General features: G+C 36.6%; 2 protein-coding genes across 2 annotated transcripts; one reads left to right on the top strand and one right to left on the bottom strand.

Annotated features, from left to right (window-relative positions):
* Nucleotides 1-8212: 8212 nt before the first annotated feature.
* On the top strand, nucleotides 8213-13663 carry LOC131151567 (kinesin-like protein KIN-10A). Its single transcript, XM_058102807.1, has 6 exons — nucleotides 8213-8946; nucleotides 10137-10292; nucleotides 10390-10497; nucleotides 10661-10771; nucleotides 11484-13094; nucleotides 13281-13663. The coding sequence occupies exons 1-6, from the start codon at nucleotides 8296-8298 to the stop codon at nucleotides 13548-13550; spliced, it is 2907 nt and encodes a 968-aa protein (XP_057958790.1). The 5' UTR covers nucleotides 8213-8295; the 3' UTR covers nucleotides 13551-13663.
* Nucleotides 13664-15181: 1518 nt separating this feature from the next.
* LOC131151269 (uncharacterized) lies at nucleotides 15182-18382 on the bottom strand. The gene is made up of 5 exons (XM_058102522.1): nucleotides 18329-18382; nucleotides 15789-15988; nucleotides 15569-15725; nucleotides 15246-15467; nucleotides 15182-15193 (listed from the first exon to the last, which is right to left on the bottom strand). Exons 1-5 carry the CDS (start codon nucleotides 18380-18382, stop codon nucleotides 15182-15184), a joined length of 645 nt encoding a protein of 214 aa, XP_057958505.1.
* Between the last annotated feature and the right edge of the window lie 1309 nt (nucleotides 18383-19691).

Below are 19691 nucleotides of genomic sequence, written 5' to 3'. Positions count from 1 at the left end.
TTTCTATCGATACTGATATTAGGAAGATTATTTTAGAGGAGACTCACAGATCTTTGTACACAATTCATCCTGATAGTATGAAAATATATAGATATCTACGAGAGTTTTATTGGTGGAGTGGTATGAAGAGAGAGATTGTCGAGTATGTAGCCTAGTGCTTGACGTACCAGCAGGTAAAAGCTGAGCACTGGAGGCCAGCGAGTCAGTTGCAACCACTATTTATCCCATAGCGGAAGTGGGATCATATATCTATGGATTTTGTCTCAAGGTTGCTGTTGACATCGCACGACCAGAATGCGATTTGGGTGATAGTAGATCGGTTGACTAAAACCGCCCATTTGCTCCTATCAAGATCAGTTATTCCCTTAGCCGTTTGGCAGAGATTTACATCTAGGAGAAAGTTCGTTCTCACGGAGTACCTGTGTCCATAGTGTCAAATCGAGACTCGCGTTTCACGTCACGGTTCTAGAGAAGTTTGCAGGAAGCTCTAGGGTCTCAGGTATCATTTAGCATGACATTCCATCGTCAACCAGACGAGTAGACTGAGAGGACGATATAGATATTAGAAGATATGCTCCGAGCATGTGTATTAGATTTTGAGGGTAGTTGGACTCAGTTCATGCCACTGGTGGAATTCGCGTATAATAACAGTTTTCAGGCTAGCATTAGTATGGCACCGTTTGAGGCACTGTACGGTAGGAGATGTTGTTCTCCTTTATATTGGGATGAGATGGGTGAGTGGCAAGTTGTGGGACCAGAGCTTGTGTAGTAGGCGTGTGATAAGGTTTGGCTCATCAGGGATAGAATTAGTGCAGCTCAGAGCCGACAAAAGAGTTATGCCGATAATCACAGCAGAAATTTGGAGTTTGATGCAAGTGATCATGTATTTTTGAAGATAGCTCCATTAAAAGGAGTTATGAGGTTTGGAAGGAAGGGTAAACTTGGCCCTAGGTTTATCGGTCAGTTTGAGATTTTAAAGAAAATGGGGCCGGTGGCCTATAGGCTAGCTTTGCCACCTACACTATCCAAGATGCACGACGTATTCCACGTATCTATGTTGAGGAAATACGTCCCAGACCCTTCTCATATTATCAGTTATGGTGAGTTAGAGTTCAGTGATTCGCTAGTCTATGAGGAGGTACCAGTGTAGATTCTGGACAGAAAGGAACATGAACTACGTAATAAGAAGATTCCTCTAGTAAAAGTTCTATGGAGGAATCATGCAGTAGAAGAGGCTTCTTGGGAGCTTGATGAACAGATCAGACAGAAGTACCCGCAATTGTTCCAAGAAATTCAGATGTAATTAGGAAATGTAAGTAAATATGTAGTATTTCCTTTGCAGGTACATGTAATACTTTAGTTAGTAAGTGGTATTTTAGTTTTGGAGGAAATTTTCTTTTGATATATGTAATCTCCCAGAACTCGGAATGTAACCACGGTATTCCTCCGCCATAAGTGAGGGTAAGTAATAAAATAAGTAGACCATATTACCTTTAAGGGATGATGAGTTATATGAATAGTAAATTTCGAGGACAAAATTTTATAAGGAGGGGAGAATGTAATGACCCGAAGTATAATGGTATTTAAATAATAATTAAGAGAGAGAAAAATAGGAATAGAAAAGAGGGTGGAGCAGACTTCGAAGCGTTCGTTGACGACGCGACAATTGGACTCATCGATGAGGGTATTTCTTGTCGACGAGAAAATACTGAGGAGGGTTCTGGAAATTCTGAATTTCATCAACAAGAAGTAAAGGTTCGTCGACGAAACTCTTCAGGGACTCGTCGACGAGGTGACGTGTCTTGTCAATGAAATTGGCCCTATAAATAGCCTAAAACTCGGATTAAACGCAGAAAATCAGAAAATTTCTTACTCTCTCTCTCCTCTACAGTTTCTCTCTCCTATCTTTGATTTCGGCTCCATCGTTCGCCAGATCAATGATCTGAGGCCACCACGATGCTCCTGGGGAAGTTATCTCCAAATCTGCTGGAGCAGATCGTTGGTGGAAACGAGTTGAAATTCGTCTCTGAGTTGAGGTAAGACTTTTTATGCCAAATTTGATCTTATCGTAGTTATAGGAAATGATATCCACGAAAAAATACTAAAGTTTAGTTCTGAAAGTTATTGTTTTCAGGGAGTTGAACGGGGAACCATGTGAGTGCAGGATCGGAATTTTTAGGGGGTTTCTTTCCAGTGTCAAGTAAGGGAATAAACCAAAGCAATTAATTTTCCATAGAAATTATTATTATTTATCAGCAAATTAATTTTCAGGAAAGCATGTGATATATTTGAATATTATTGAGAAAATGCATATTTGGGAAAATATTGCTGTTATACGAGAAATGTAATTTTAGAATGAAATGTATGATTTTACTTAGCATTGTGTGACATGAACATTATTTTACGTGACAAGTATTATGTTATACCAATTTTACGAGTACAACATGTTTTCAAGAATTATGAAATAATACGGTACATTATGATTTTGAAAATACAAGATAATTGATTTATTTATTCAGAATGGTTTTTATGAAATGTTCGGCGCGAGACCGTTTTTATGAAATGTTCGACGCGAGACCGTTTTTATGAAATGCTCGGCGCGAGGCCGTATTTACGAAATGATCGACGCGAGCCCATATTTATGAAATGTTCGACGCGAGTTGTATTTATGAAATTATAGAAAATGCTATCAATTCCTTTATGTTAAATGCTATATTATCATGTATTATATGTTATCAGAACCCGGATGTTAGTTTAGTTCAGTTTTAGGTGCGCGGTACCATAGCTATATAGATCAGATATCTATGTTCAGATTGGTGCTAACCACCCCACGAGGGGGTGGGAGATGGATAGTCGATGCGACTTTCAGTGTAGAGTTGTAGATGTCCACCTAACAGTCCGGACCAGGGTGTGGTGGGCCCATCGTACTTATAGACATTTTTAACTCAGTAGTGGTCGACCATCCATTGTCAGGTCCCGCCTTCGGGCTGCACAACCCGTCGTGGGGGGTAATACATTACATCAGTTAGCTATTCATCCTGAGTATGTTTTCAGTACTATCAATTATAACAGACATTTTATGAATTGAATGATTTATTAGAAAATATGAAAGTATATGATTATTCAGTATGTTATGATGAATGTTTACATATATATGAAATGTATTGTATATGTATATTATCATTAAATGTTCATGTTGCCACACAACTGTATTTAATTTATTTTCCCTTACTGAGAAGTGTCTCACCCTCGAACTTAAATAATTTTCAGGAAACCTAAGAGGACCGGAGGATCAAGGCTGCCGTTGAGATAGTGTAGTTCTACCCTGCTAGGAGGGTAAGTTTTTTATCTAGGAGCCATAGATTGGTGTGGTGGGTTCCTAGATATGAATATATTTTGTATTTTTAGAGATTGTATATAAACACAGATAATTGGGAATGTAGTTAACTCTGGTATTTGGATTTTATGATTACGAAAATGTGATTTAACTTTACTGCTGCTTAGGTTTCCGCTGTGTATGACAGGTGTCCCCGATACCCACGAGTTCGAGTTGACTTTGTTATTAATTATGTTTTATTATATGAATATTTAAGCAGGTCGTTACAGTTGCTTCCATTTTCAACGAGAAAAATTCTGCATTAAGCCTCTTTCTCTCTAGAAAACGGTCCCTCTGCCTTCTCTCATTGATTCTGGGCTGGATTCGACCCGATTTGACGATTCTAAACCACCATGGGGGTTCGTAGGATTGTTCTCTACAAGGCTACTGAAGCAGATCGTTGATTTAGGGTTTTGGGGCACCATCCAAAAATCAGGGTAAGTGAGTTATTTTGGAATTTTCTTAATAAATATAATTATTTGGAGCTTAGGAAGTATTAAATGAGTTTTTTTCTAAGATTTGAGTAAGTTGAGATTTTTTGAATACATGGTCTCGTGTTTGTTCGATTTTAGGTAGAATCCCGAGGAGCAGGTAATTAAGGGCAAATAGGTTATAATAGATTTTTGTTAATTTTAAACTAGTTAATTTTTGGGTATAAAATTCTATTTATTTAGGTATAATTTTAAAAACAGTGCAGGAATTGAAAATATTGTTTTTGATTGTATATTATATTGGAAAAACTCGTGTGGCATGAAAACAACTTTGACAATCAAATGGTTGAGAATACTGCGGAATTATGTTTTATTGTGTGATTGTAAATACTGTTTGGGCTACGAATTCTGTTTGGTTGAAAATACTGGTTGGTTGTGGATACTGTTTGATTGTGTATACTGTGGTAGATGTGTGGATGTGCTTGAGTGGTTGGATTTGCTATTGATTTGTGCTATGGTTCATGTAAATTGCGATATAACGTTGGCAGTAGTATGAGGAGGTCGTTATATCGTACCTAATATAACCGTCATATAACGTTGATAGTGGTATAAGGAAGTTATTATATGAATGTTTATATTAGGGGGTAAAACATTGATAGTGGTATGAGGAGTTTGTTTTACCTATTTACCATGAATAAGGTGGTATAGGTTGTAATCTGTGTGATGATTAGTCCTGCGAGGACCCTATAACCTGTGTGGTTGATTAGTCCTGTGTGGACCGTGTAACCTGTGTGGTTGATAGTCTTGTGTGGAGCAATCCTATGTGGACATGTATGTTGTATGTATGATAGTCCTGTGTGAACATGTTATATGTATGATAGTCTTGTGTGGACCAGTCCTGTGCTGACGTTGCATTCTGTGTGGATATGAACTTTGTGTGGGTGTGAATGAAAACTGTACAAATTATCCTATATGGATTGGTTGTGGTATGCGTATATGTGTGGAACTCTGTGATATGACAACATTGGATATGTGTAACTTTAATTACATGAGTATTTATGGTAAAGTTAAATTCTCCACCCGAGGGCTTGCTGAGAGAGGCGAGTACTGTGGTAATTATTTGTGGATACCAGAGTAGAGAGAAGCCACTTGTATGGGCGGGTGACCTTCCCTATTCTTGAAAACTTTACCTTGATACATGACTCGAGGGCTTACTGAGAAAGGTGTGTACCCTGGTGTTAACACTAGAGCAGAGAGAATCTACTTGTATGAGCAGGTAGACTTCGTTATTCTCGAGAATTATCAGTAAAAATAATTATGTTTGTGTGTATAAGATTGGGAGACAGAGAAGTCAACAATGATGTGATTAAGAATGCGTTTTCTTGGTTGCTATGGATAGTGAAATACAATTGTATGTATATTTTGTAATTATATTAAACACTTCAGTCACACACTATTGTAACTTATTTCTTCCTTACTGAGAGATGTCTTACCCCGACGATTATTTAATCTTTTCAGGTCTTCCAGGTGATCCAACTTAGATAGCTTCAAGGCGGGGTTAGTTTTTGTGAGTAAATATCAGAATGAATATGTGTTTAGTTTTATGTTTAATATATTTTATTCTAGTTATGTAATATGAAGAATGAGATTGGATTTTATGGGTTTGCATATGTAATTATAGAATTATGGTATTTTGTTTGAGGTTATATAATTAATTTTGCTGCTTGAATGGTATCAAAGACGTATGATTGGTCTCATAACACTCTGGGCCTCACGTGGCGGGTTCGGAGCGTTACAAGAAGAATCATTGGGCTAAAGCAGTATCTGAGCTTTCCTTTTAAGAGTAGCGAAGAAGAAGAACATCTAGCTTTCCTTTTCTTTTGCATGCCACGTGTCAAATTTTATAGGAGAGGTGCAGCTCCACGTGGAGGGGCCGGCTCCCTTTGTAATTTCCCTGCGAGAAAGAACAAAAAGAGCTCCAATAGAAAATATTCCCTGCACGATCTGCAGAAAAAAATTCCAACGGCAAAATATTCTGCACGTGGTTCTATTAATAGGGTTTGGGAGGGAATTATTTTCCATGTTTTTTTCTTTTCTCTTATTTTTTGAATTTTTTTTTATATTCGTTTTTAGTTGGCCAATTTTATTTTCCTAAAAGGAAGGTCTTGGGTTTTAAAAATAAATCTTGATTTCTCGGAAATAGAAGGACTCGGACTCGATTTAATAAAAATGACTCACTAAAATTTAAAGAATTCAATTTTAAAATTAATTGACTCCATACAAAAATTTGAAAGACTAAATTTAAAAATTAAAGGGTTCAAATTGAAAGACTCAAATTAAAAATTTAAAGACTCAATTTAAAAACAATCAAGACTTACTTTAAAAATAACCAGGACTCAATTTAAGATATCATGACTTATTTAAAAGATCGGGACTCATTGTTTTGAAAATGCCTGGACTTGAAATACTGAGACTCAAAATACTGGGACACTTAGTTTAAAAGAACACAACTTCAAAGACTCTGAACTTAATCGGGTTTTTCAAAAAGGGCCCTCATTATGCTTGGTCTTCCTAAAATGGTATGGTTAAAATTGGGGTGCCTACACTACATATATAACATTTAACTCTCTAAAGGAATAATTCAAAAGACCAATAATATCCTTCAATATTAGAGTAACGATAGGCAAACTTGTTAGAAGATCACCTCCATGACAAATTATTGTCGAATTTAGATATACTATCACCTTTGATTGTCATATTATTTTAAATTTTACTATAAAGGATAGGGTTGTTCACCTTTGGAAACTTAGCTACTAGAGTACTACTCAATATTAAAGTCAAGGCAAACAACTTTTCATTGTATCACCCCTCTTTCTTTTTATCCTAGGAATATTCACCTATTGTCCAACGACTACACCTTTAGGCCCAGTGCATTTTCTCACTTAATATGACAATAAATAAAAATAAATGATAATTATTGTTTAAAAACTTTTAAGACCGGGTTCAACAACAATCATCTTGTTGATCGTTTTTTTTGGACAATTTTTTTAACTGGGTACAAAAAAATTCTTGACCATGTCCAGAAAATGTGTGAAGATGGCTACCTTAGTATTTATGACTTCTGAGTGAGGTATTCTTAATATTTTGTCTTAAGATTTAATTTATTTAGTAACTTTTGTTATTGTAATTTTTAATTTTTAAATGCCTCATAAACTTTTAGGACATAATCATGTTACTTAGATTTTACCTTATTGAATTGAATTTAAATTCTTATTTTCCCTCTCAAAAGATTCAATTTACTTGTTAAAGCGATTCAAAGAAGTCTTTTACCATTATAGATATTTCCTTATTTCCATCACAAACCTCATAATTAATTTAAGAAAAATTCTTAATTTTTTGGTGTGGCATTTCGAGAGGCTTTGCAATAAACAATAGTGTAAAAAATTATTAAATTAGGCTACTTAGCCATGTAACATTTTAAAATATCAATCAAATCTTTGAATTTTGAATAATTTTGCACAATTTTTTAAAAATTTAAATAAAATAATTATTTTTTTAACTCAAAATCTAACGATCTAATAGGCTGATATGAACCCCACATTTAATATGTTTTTATTGAAATATTTTTCAAAATATCACACTCCAAAGACTAATATTTTTTACACGATCAACATTTACTTTTTTCAAAGTTCATAATTATCGCATTACATATGCATTGCGAGATTGTCACTGGCCAAATATTATGATCAAAGGTTAATAGGAATTATTATTATTTGTAGAAATATTTCATGTAGTTAAGATGTGAGAATTTTATATTATTATTTTTTAAAATTATGTTAATAACATATTAAAATCAAATTAGTGAAAAAAATTACAAGATTGCATATATCTTTCTTAATATCATACCACGTCGATAAATGTAGTAATTTTTTAAAAATTGAGATAGTTACGGGGCCGGCCTTGGCTCTTCCCCCCACTAGAAGTCAATAGTCAACTCCAAAAACTTTTCCCCGATTAATTCGCGAGGTTTTACAAACCAGCAAATCGCCGCTGAGAAGGAGAAGCGTCGGGAGGGACCCTACTCCGGCCCAATAAATGTAGACGTTAGGCTCGTAACGGCTACATTTCATTTTAAACTTCAAAAAAATAAAAAAATAAAAAAATACAAACAAAAAAAACCTTCATTCTTTTCTCCAAGCATCTGCCAGCCTCTCCTCGTTCCTTTGATTATTTCCTTACTCAGAACACTTCCCATTCTCCATTCCTCCCTTCTGCTTCAATTGCCCCCCACGAAAGAATCAGAGCTTTCTCAAGCTCAAGGCCACTCCCAAGATCGATCTCTCTCTCTCTCTCTCTCTCTCTCTCTCTCTCTCTCTCTCTCTCTCTCTCTCTCTCTCTCTCTCTCTCTCTCTCTCTGTGTTGTTGATTTTACAATTGTGGAAATACAAAGAACATCAGATCTGCATTATCTTTTCTAGGTTTTACTCAATGGCTCCTACGCCCTCCTCCAAATCTAACCCAGGCCAACACACTCACCCAAAAACACCCCAATCGAAGCACCGCCTCCACTTCAATGCGGCGAAAATCGCTCACCCATCTCCAAATCCAAACGCTGTGACCAAAGAAACCCCGCCGCCGGAGCACCCCGTCGAAGTGATAGGCCGAATTCGCGACTACCCGGACCGAAAGGAGAAACCCTTATCGGTATTGCAGGCAAATCTGGATCGTCACTCTCTTCGGCTTCGAACAGATATAGGGTACCGGGACTTCAGTCTAGATGGCGTATCTTTATCCGAAGAGGAAGATCTTGATGGGTTTTACAAGAAATTTGTGGAATCGAGGATCAATGGGGTTAAATTGGGGGAAAAATGTACCATCATGATGTACGGTCCGACCGGGTCTGGGAAGAGTCACACCATGTTTGGGTGCTCCAAGCAGCCTGGGATTGTTTATAGATCTTTGAAAGATATTTTGGGAGAAGGGGGCGAAGAGAATGATGCGAATGGTACGAATGTTGGCCTCCGGATGTTTGTTCAGGTCACCGTGCTTGAGATTTATAATGAGGAGATTTATGACCTTCTGTCCGGCAATAATGGTGGGGGATTTGGTCTTGGGTGGTCAAAGGGCTGTGCTTCTAAGGTAAAGTTTGTATTTTCGTTCTTCGGCTTCCAATGGATTCATATTCAATTAATCTTTTTTACTTTGAAAAAAGATAGCTGTCTTTTTTATTTCATGACGATGAAAAATATTATTGCAGGAAGGTAGATTAATTTTTCTTGCTAGGGCTCCCAACTTTTGGTCAAACTAACATTTATACGATGAATTTGTATTGATAGAATTGCATGTTCTTCTATTGATCATATAAGATTAAAGGATATGAATATTCTTCAAATTCCATGAGAACGCAGTTGCGGGGTTTTTTATTTTTTCCAGTGAGGAATTGATGGCTGTATCAATTTCATTTATCATGCTATCAATACATTGAAATTGTGTAGGTAAATAGAAGATGATTTTTTTTTTTAATGCCCGGAGTTAGTATAGTTTATGGCTGGGTTGCCAACTCTTTTGGTACCATTAATATTTGCGTGGTGAATTTCACTTATCCTGAAAGGTCGAAAGACCTTTCAAGTAAAATTTCAAGGCAAATGGTGATTATTTGGGATTCTTCAATATGATCTAATCCAATGAGCTGGAACATATTTTGTCCAATTTTTAAAAGGGTAATATTTTTGGTTGTATGAATCTGTAGCTTTTGAAGCATCTTATAGAGTTAGACATCTGTTGACTCATTTATCAAATTTCTGGTTGTGGACTCACATACATATGTTTCTTTTGTCATCTGGTCGGAACATATTTTGTCCAACTTTTAAAAGGGTCATATTTTTGGCTTAATGAATCTGTAGCTTTTGAAGCATCTCATAGCATTAGACATCTGTCGACTCATTTATCAAATTTCTGATTGTGGACTCACATATGTTTCTTTCATCATGCGGTCTAGTTTCTTCATTAATTTCTTGGATGCCGCTGTCATTTTATTAGTGTTGGATATTTCACTTGTAAAGATGGGTGACTTGTATACATGGATGGGCCAAGACCTAATAGTTTAAGATTTTAGGTTAAATTGGTGCTTACCCATGTATATCAAGCCGGTGCAAAGATTTATGATGCTAACTAGTGGTACCAGAGCCAATGATTCATGACTCTGCTTGCCATTTGCTGTTGAAATATCTTCCCCCACAGGGTCCCAAAGGGGGACGGTTCGCCAATGCTAACAATGAGGCCTCTAATATGCCCAACATAACATAAAAACTCCCCTTCTGCATTTTCAGGTAAAACTAGAAGTGATGGGGAAGAAGGCCAAGAATGCAACCTTTATTTCTGGAAATGAAGCAGGGAAGATATCAAAAGAGATACAGAAGGTCGAGAAACGCAGGATTGTTAAAAGCACACTCTGTAATGAGAGAAGCTCTCGAAGCCACTGCATGGTTTGGATATTGACTTCTCTAAGATGATTAAAAACATTCTGGTTATCTGAAACCTTTGCTACAATGTGAACATAACCTTCTTCGCCATTTTGCTCAGATAATTCTTGATGTGCCAATGGTTGGAGGACGGCTGATGCTTGTGGACATGGCAGGTTCTGAAAATATTGAGCAAGCTGGTCAGGCAGGATTTGAAGCAAAAATGCAGGTAGAATTTGTTGATAATATGTTATATAGTATCTTTGCATTTCTGTTTACATGAGTTGTTTTTCATTATTAATTTCATCGTTCTCTTTCGGTTCATGATTGCTTAAGCTCATTTCTAGAAGTACTGATGAGTGCCCATAAATGAAATTTTATTGAAACTGCAGACAGGGAAAATCAACCAAGGAAATATCGCCCTCAAGAGAGTGGTTGAGTCAATTGCAAATGGTGATTCTCATGTTCCCTTCAGAGATAGCAAGTTAACCATGCTTTTGCAGGTTAGTTTCTCCACTCTTGGTTACATATTTCCAGGTATCATTCGTTTAGTTTATTACTTTATACAGATTTGTGAAATATACAAGTGTGTGACAATAAGAAACAGAGAGATTAGAGTAGACACTCAAATCCAAATAGGAAAAATACATGAAAACTATTTTTTCAAAGAAGATCCTTTTACAATCTAGGCTTACCATGCAAACCAGTGCAGCAGATCGTGTGTTACTTATCTTCCTAAGGATATAGCAACCCAATTGAATAGTATATCTCGCGCTAATTTTGCACAAATGAAAAAGCCTGAATCTCCACTAAAAGAAACACCTTTCTTTTCAAGGATTCACCCTTTAGGATTTACATTAAATGGGTTGTTTAAATTTTTAATGAAGAAGAATTGTTGTACAGTGTTGATGCTAATGGGTCTATTTTGAGGTTCACATGACACTCTTCAATACATGAACCTAATCAATATTAACTTGGATAGAAGAGATTCATGTTGGTTCAAAAGTATATCCTAGAGTTTAATGTGTAAAATTGATGATTCAATAAATTAAATTGAAGATAGATTTCCCTTTGGATACATTCACCAATCAATGTTTGTTTTAATATCAAAATGCACCTACGGAGTTCAATTTTTATGATGATGAAGGGTCAGGTGGTCCATTTGGAGTTTAATCTTTGCCCTTTTTTCTTTTTTCTTTTTTTCATTTTGTTTAGGATTCTTTTGAGGATGACAAGTCAAAAATTTTGATGATACTGTGTGCAAGTCCCGACCCTAAGGAGATGCATAAGACAATCTCCACTCTTGAATATGGAGCAAAGGCAAAATGTATTGTTCGTGGCCATCATACACCAACAAAGGATAAAATCAGCTTAGAAGATTCATCAGCAATTGTTTTAGGTTCAAGGATTGCGGCCATGGACCAGTTCATTTTTAAGCTTCAGACAGAGAACAAGCTTAGAGAGAAGCAGTGCAATGAAGCCCATAAAGAGCTCTTGAAGAAAGAAGAGGAAGTTGCACAACTGAGAGCTAAAATTGAGCATATGGGAGGGAAGGGATCAGGGGCAAATGAAGAAGAGATCAACTTGAAGGTGAATGAGCGAACCCAGTTTCTTAAATCTGAGTTGGAAAAGAAATTGCAGGAGTGTCAGAAAATGGCAAATGAGTTTGTCGAATTAAGTAGAAGGAGAATGGAGGAAAAGATATTTCAACAACAAAAGGAAGTTGAAATGCTGAGGCGACGCTTGGAGGAAATAGAGTCTGAGCTTTCCCGTTCTAGGGGCAGCAGTGGGGAGGGGAAAGGGGCAAAGGATGTGGATGGAAGCAGCTTTGCCAAAAGGTTGCAAGAAATCTATGCTGATGAGGACCCAGGGATGGTGAAATCCATGGATTTGGACATGGGTGATCAAGAAATATTTGTTCGTGATACAAATTATATAAATAGTGGTGTTTGTCAAACTAGCAATATGGGCAACCAAGGATCTCCAAGCTATTCTCAATTGATTTCATTGAAACAGGAGGAAGATCATGAAATTTTTGCACAAAGATATACCAACAGAGGAGGTTTGAGCACAGTTTTTGAGGAAGAAGAAATAGAAGAGGAGGAATACACAGATAACGCTGTGGATGAAGAAGTGAAGAAAGAAGTGATTAAAGAAAAGACTGTGGATAATGCTGGAATGGTTCAAGCTAGTCCTGGAATCAATTTCAATATGGGTCCTTCTGCTTCTCCAAAGAATTTTTCTGTCACACCAAAATTTCCAAGCAGAAGTTCAGAGGAGAAAGGTTTGGAATTGGCAGGTGAAAATCCCAAAGATGCTGCCTCTTCAAGGCGAATGAGAATCCAAAACATATTCACACTTTGCGGGAACTATAGAGAGCTTTCTCAACATATCACAACCCCTGTGCTTACCAAAAAGGGCTCTGAAACTCATGATTTCCGGTCATCCCCAGTAAGAACCGTTGAGGAGGATTCTGCTGTAAAAGTGCTTTTCAAAGAAAATTCGCCTCATAAAAGTATTCCTGTGGAGCCACTTGCATCAATTAAACCAGAAAATGGGCAGAAGTTGACGGAACCCCAGGTAAAAGCAAATAAGGTAGCTGACGAGATAGCACTGGATCTGAAGGAAAACTACAACCACCCAGTTGATGAGAACGGCAGTGGCCTGATTGAGGTGTATGTGAAATGGGAGGCATCAAAAGAGAATCCAGGGAAGCTCATTACCACACTTAAGGTAGTAAAGGATGCTAGCTTATCTGATTTGCGAAAGCTGATTGAAATATACCTTGGTGCAGATCAGCAAGCATTTACTTTTCTTGTCCTTGGGGTAAGTTTGCTTTCATCTAACTATAACTGAATATGCCTCTTTCTTTCTTCACAACAGATCCATGACTACTTCAACATTTTACCAGAATCAAACAAGAACAGGAGGAAATGCATTACCCTATGAAAATTGAACATGGAAACTTCAAACTTGCTTTTGGACTAAATAACATGCATTTTGTATGTGCAGGATCCTACTGGAGCTCCAGTGCCCAGAGACAAGGAAGCAACAGTGCAGGCTAACAGACTCCCCATTTGTCACAACCAGTTGAGTGGCCGCCTCGCTTGCTTGCGTCCAGTGAAGGGAATTCAGCACCCAAAGCATCTCCCACTAAGCTCACTGGAAAATAAACTTCCCCTTACTCCAAATTCCTGTTTCAAGCAGCAAGGTGACTGTTTGTCACCAAAATTGGCACAAAACTTCAGTTCTACTCCTTATATAACTGTTAGTAGACATTAGTTGTAATGTCTCAACCTTTTTGTTTTTTGAATGAATTGTGTGCTTAGTGGGTCATTAGTTACATGTGAACAATTTCTGTTGTTTTCTTTATGGGATGAAAGGATGAAAGGAAGGGGGGGGGGGGGGGGGGGAGAGAAAGGGGGTGGTGCAACCTTTTTGTTTTTTGAATGAATTGTGTGCTTAGTGGGTCATTAGTTACATGTGAACAATTTCTTCTTTTTTTTTTCTGTATGGGATGAGAAAGAATGAAAGGAGGGGGGGGGGGGGAGAGGAGAAAGGGGGCGGTGCTGCAACTTTTGTATGAAAATTAGGCAATGTAATATTATGTATAATTTAGTTTATGGGTTTCTTCATTCTAATTAATCCTTTCTCCTTTCTGGCACTGTGCTGCAGTGCCATTGAAATTAAATATAGAAAAATTAATACAAATGTTTGAGATTTTTTATTAATCAAAAGAATAGATACAATCTCTATATGTTATTTCTTGATAACTTGGCATTACCGACTTAGAGAAATCACATGCCTTGGCAATGTCCATTGAGTCATAACACTATAGAAGGCTAATCAATGACTGCAAGAAATGAGATCTTCACAGTAAAACAAAACACCTTATGGTCCTTATCCAAAGGTCAGAGTTAAAATGTAAAAATGCCAGACAATTTGGTGACTTCTCTAAGTCGACATGCCATTTTAGGCACCTGTGAATGTAAGCAAGAATGGCAAGGCTGGGGTGTTTCCAGATTGAACGTCACCCTCAACTTGGAAGGATTAGTGCACATGCACTAGGCTTGAAGGTCATTTGGGACTAAAAATCACCCACTTCTGTAAAACTAGTAGAGTGGTCCATTACTGCAAGGTTGGTATCTCTTTTCTTTATACCCATTTTTAAGGTCATTTGGGACTAAAAAAACTAGTTGTTTGGCATGACTTGTGCAGAGTAATTTGGTAAGTTTTTTAATCTACTTTTGTTTCCCAAGTTGAAATTTCAAGTCACTAATAAGTTAGTTTCATAATCTAGGACAAACACCATTTATTAGGGGAAAAGTAACTTCTATGAGTGGTCATATTCCTATAAAGAAATCCTAATAGTTCAAACAATATTCATCTAGTCACCTTGCAGCTCCCTAAGTAACATTCTGTTAGCTGTACATTGTAGAATCCTTTTAGAAAAGAGAATAGCATACTTGTTTTTAAAGCTCTCCCACAGTTAGTTTTTGGTTTCGGACTCTCATTTGGTGCTTGGGTTTACATCTTCTACTTCCAGCATTTGTAGAAGATTCTACTAACCATCGATTAAATCACTAAATAATTTTACACTATACTTAGGACTGATGGCTCGATCCATATAACACGAACAAAGAAAATAAGATACATTCTGGGTCTGTCTACACACTGGATCGGTAGACTGACATCAAAAACCCATTCTCATAGTCTTTGCATTCGTAACCAATAACTTGCCAGACCAGCTGAAAATTTCAAAATCTGCCAGGCTAGATAGATTTTCGTACTAGAGCTCGCAAAAAGTAGAGCAGCTCCATTAGAATTTTCATTCATGACTTTAAAATCACTTTCTGACTTATTTGAAGTGTGGATTCCTTCCAGATGTCATAACTTGCAAGATTCTGGTCCTCCTATGCAGTTTCCTAGCAAGGAAAAGCATATGATAGCAACAGGCAATCCAATTTTGCAACAAACCTTTTCATTCACATCCCTTGAAGTATCAGATGGCAGCACATCAAGCGTCAAGCTTCCTCCATTCCATGTCCTAACAAATATCTGAATGGTAGTACAAATCTCTAAGGTTGATCCTTCCTTTATGTTATAATGAACCAAGCTCTTGCAATCCTCAAGTTGTTTGCCTGCATAACACATAACATGGCCCTGGATTGGAAAATCCATCATGCTCCCAGCTATTGCCTTTAATCATAAATGGAGTACAGAAGTTTAACTTCAAGTTCTACAATTCCTTTGTTCGGAATTTTCACTAAAATTGGCAGCACGTACTTGGGATCAAAAACCAAATAAACAGTAGTCTGACCTAGTATGTTAAGAGAAGCCAAAGTCATGCTATCTTCAAGTAATTTTCCAGCATGCATTAAGGTATACCGATCAGGTTCAATTCCCTCCTTGATGTGAATCAGAGACTTGATGCTTTGGGTAGTATCTGGAGCTTCACTTCAAGATTGATTCGATGGTATTTTGACATATATCTTTGTTTTATTTGAATTACAAACATACAGATGGAGGGTGGAGTTCTTTTTAATGCCATAGTCAACTAGTGTCTGATCATCTCTTAGCTGATCCCCAGCAAAGAAAAGTTGTTGTAGACTTTCAGAGATACCTTCCTTCTCACGCACCATTGCTTTAAGATTCCTGATTCTCTTAGTTCTCTTTACTTCTAAGACTACTGTCTTCACAACTTTTGGGTATGCACGTATCTGCAATCAAGGATATGAAATCATGAATTGAGAAAAAAAAGTTCCCAAATAATGTTCTAAAGAGCATTCATTAATTGTATTGCAAAGGCTAGCAAATTATTTGACATTGAAGAAAATATATATAATCTTCTTAGGGGGTGTTTGGTTTGGCCATCCAATATATTCCCATGGATTTACATTCCTAGGAATTCATTCAGGGAAATAGACTGCCTCTGGAATATCTATATTTGGTTCGCATTGTGAGATTCTAGGACGGTACACAGGGTGCCCATTTAAGTGTTGTATATTAAGACGATTACCATGAATATGTACCTAATTAAATTCATATCCTATAGTCTCTAAATTTTTATCCATTATTTTATGTTATAACAACAATATTAGTTTTTTTTTTATTGATAATTCATTATTGTAAATATAATAATCGGATGTCATGATACCATATTGTAGGAGCATTGATGTCCAATTGGCCAAAATAATAGGGTTAATTTGGTCCTAGAAGTAGGATAATGGGGTTCTTGAGGAGCTTACCTATGGGGGAAGGTGAATATAGGATGCCTATCTTTTGTGGGAATCCTTCATTTCTAAGAATATTAGGATTCCCGCCAAATATAGATTTTGGTGTCCAAATAAACGTGGAAATGAAACACCATGGACATCACATTCTCAAAAATGTTGAAAGATGTCGTGAATCAAAATGCCCGTTAGTGAAAAACGAAAATGTGCACATAGAAAAGGTTAACTACTGATGACCATGTAATTGAAAAAGAATGTGACAGAAATAAACAAAATGATTCAAACTGCAATGAATGAATACTATACAAAGGAATGCCATATGCAATTGCAACAACCAAGAGTGGCATTCTTATTAAACTATTATTAATGTATTGTTGGTTAACTAACTACGTAAGTAAATAAGATTTAGTGAAGCTATTATGGTTATTATGATGTACTTGGCTATATTATAAATATAAAGAGGGGGGGGGGGGAGATCTATTGTTGCGATTAAGTATTCCAATTCATACAACATTTTAACATGGTATAATAGCATGATCTTGACACCTGAACCCTAAGTGTCGTAATCATTACCAAAACAAGCCCTAAACCTCATAGACTTGTGCATGTATGCCACTCTAGGGGGTTGTCTACACCACCAAAGCCCTTAAACAACTCATTCGTTCTCAATGAACACAATAGTCCTCAGAAAATTAGTCATCACTGCCAAATCAGAACCGTAAGAATCCTTTAGATTTTGTAAAACCAACCTCATAGTTACATGTTGATAATTGCGCCCCCTCAAATTTGATTGTCAAAGGACCATCCATGCACTCTTATGCGTAGGATGAAGACCGACTACTTTGAATGCAATTCATAAGTGCATGAGGCTTTGTTAAGCCGATTTTGGCCTTGAACCATTCCTAATTCACTACTTATATGATTAAATCTAGTATGATTTTATTAGTTATCTTGAGCCTACACTCCATAACAAAATGGAGTTGCAAGGAGGAAAAATAGGCATATACTTAAAGTCACTCATACCCTATTCTATATCAGATGAACATTCCTAAAGTGTTTTTGAGTGATGTCATGCTCACTGATTAATCTCTTATCAACACAATGCCATCCTTCCTCCATCACTTAACTCCAAGAGTGGCTATGTTGGATCCTCATACTTTCATATGTTTTTTTTTTTTAACTAGTTATGTACTCAAAAAGATATCACAACTATAGTCCTACCTTGCATTAATTTTTTATTTATGTTGATGTTAAAGTTTTTATGTCTACACCATACTATTGTGATTCCTTGAGTCCTATTGTTGATGAATCCCTTCCTTTGCTCAACCTTCTAGATTTTGGCCTATTATCTCTAACCAATAATCCTCCCACATCTTTATATAGTTTGAGTTCTAGTTTCTTTGGATCATCTTACTTTGCAAGCATACACACAACAATGACTCAAGGGAGGATAGCCTCCTCTAGCTTCCACTTTTGAAAATAGAACAGAGAATAATTTCTTAGAATCCTATTGTTGGAATACAACTGGTACCATCAATTAACTAGAAAACTATAAAATGCATTCTATCCTCATACTAAAATGCTCAGGCTCTCCTTTTATGAACTTATCTCGCACCATTAAACCCATTTAAACCTCAAGTTACCAATCTAAGGTTCAGCCTCATAGCTCAAAAACAAAAACCGTCGATGGTTTGCCATGATTTTTCTGAGACCGTCGCCTTAGGAAAATCACAGAAGGCCATCAAGGAATTTCTGCCTTTAGGCTACAAGAAAAAACCCCAAATTCCAAATTACCTAGGGTACACTACTTTGCTATGCATCCTATACCTGACCCACTTTACAACACCTAGACGATCCATTCTTACTCTCATCACCACTCATTCCTATACTATGGTAGTATTATCCTCTAAAGTCTACAGAACCTAACAACCTAGGCTTTGATACCACAACTGTCACGACCCCATTTTCTTTCCATAATTATCACAATATTCTAGAATATTACATCCGTACCACTGAATAGCCAAAGGAAGCAAAAATAAACCTTCGATACATTATATATACCAGAGTACTACCTCCCGACCATTACATCTACCATACCCAAAATCCATATTACAACCCAGAAAACCCAAAATATCTATATAAACAAACTAGGATCCTACCAACACTCACCCTCAACGAGATCGTCTAAGTCTCGCTCTGGAGCTCCTAGGCTTGATTTCCCGTTGGACCTGAAAAGTTGATATATATTTATTGGGGTGAGACATTTCTCAGTAAAACGGAATAGATTATTACCAGTGTGTGGCTAACATAAGTTTTAGTGAAATCAACACATTCATTAATTTGCTTATCTGACCAACATGGCATTTGCAAAATATAACTCACACCTATACAGTTGAAAAATACATATTTTCCTTCATAATATAAATCAGCTTAGTACATATCACTATTTATATAAATTCATATATATGCGTAGAAGAAACCCTCTTTTGGACAAACAACATTATCATGTATTAACCCCACATGATCGGATTGTGCAGTCCAAAGAATGGACTTAGCCATGACTGGCTTACCACCAGGTTAAATCAAAATACCTTGTCTACAAGTCCGATTTACCTACCACAACCTAGTCTGGACTCTAGGGAGTACAACAACTCTTTGCTGCCAAATCGACTTTCCATTACCAACACTTCCCAATACAGTGTGGTTGCATATCTCATTCACTAACTACGATACCATGCTCTCATTACATCTGGTCCTCAAGATTCTTAAACCATATAATGCAATTTAAGTAATAAAAACAGTATCATGATCTTATTTTCTCAACATACATCTCACATTAGTATCTCCAATCATTCACAATTCGGTATAAAACTGTCATTTCACATTTCACATCTCGATATAAAATCGTCATTTCACATTTTACTGCTTGGTATAAAACCGTCACTTCACATTTCCACCACATTCACAATTTTTCGAAAAATCAATATAAAACACATTCTCACTGTATAATTTCATAAAAATCCTCAGATTCAATTATATACTAAAAATAAAACATACTCGTGCCACACAATTTGAACGTTAAAATGTAATACGATAAATTGCCCAGAAAAATATATTTTTGCTGAAAATTAGGTTTGATCATCTCCAAAATTTTATTTAACTGAATGTATATATATTTTTCAAAAAATGG

Source organism: Malania oleifera, chromosome 3 (genome assembly GCF_029873635.1).
Source record: "Malania oleifera isolate guangnan ecotype guangnan chromosome 3, ASM2987363v1, whole genome shotgun sequence".
NCBI classification, from domain to species: domain Eukaryota; kingdom Viridiplantae; phylum Streptophyta; class Magnoliopsida; order Santalales; family Ximeniaceae; genus Malania; species Malania oleifera.
The sequence above is the reverse complement of the archived record's forward strand: the minus strand, read 5'-3'. Positions and strand labels throughout refer to the sequence as shown.

Coding starts and splice junctions, on each gene's coding strand:
- LOC131151567 (XM_058102807.1), top strand. CDS start 8,296: ATGGCTCCTACGCCCTCCTCCAAATCTAACCCAGGCCAACACACTCAC. Junction 10,293..10,389: donor GCTCTCGAAGCCACTGCATG/GTTTGGATATTG, acceptor CATTTTGCTCAG/ATAATTCTTGATGTGCCAAT. Junction 10,498..10,660: donor GATTTGAAGCAAAAATGCAG/GTAGAATTTGTT, acceptor TTGAAACTGCAG/ACAGGGAAAATCAACCAAGG.
- LOC131151269 (XM_058102522.1), bottom strand. CDS start 18,382: ATGAGTGGTGATGAGAGTAAGAATGGATCGTCTAGGTGTTGTAAAGTG. Junction 15,989..18,328: donor GGTGTTGTAAAGTGGGTCAG/GTATAGGATGCA, acceptor CCTTGATTGCAG/ATACGTGCATACCCAAAAGT. Junction 15,726..15,788: donor AAGAACTCCACCCTCCATCT/GTATGTTTGTAA, acceptor TCAATCTTGAAG/TGAAGCTCCAGATACTACCC.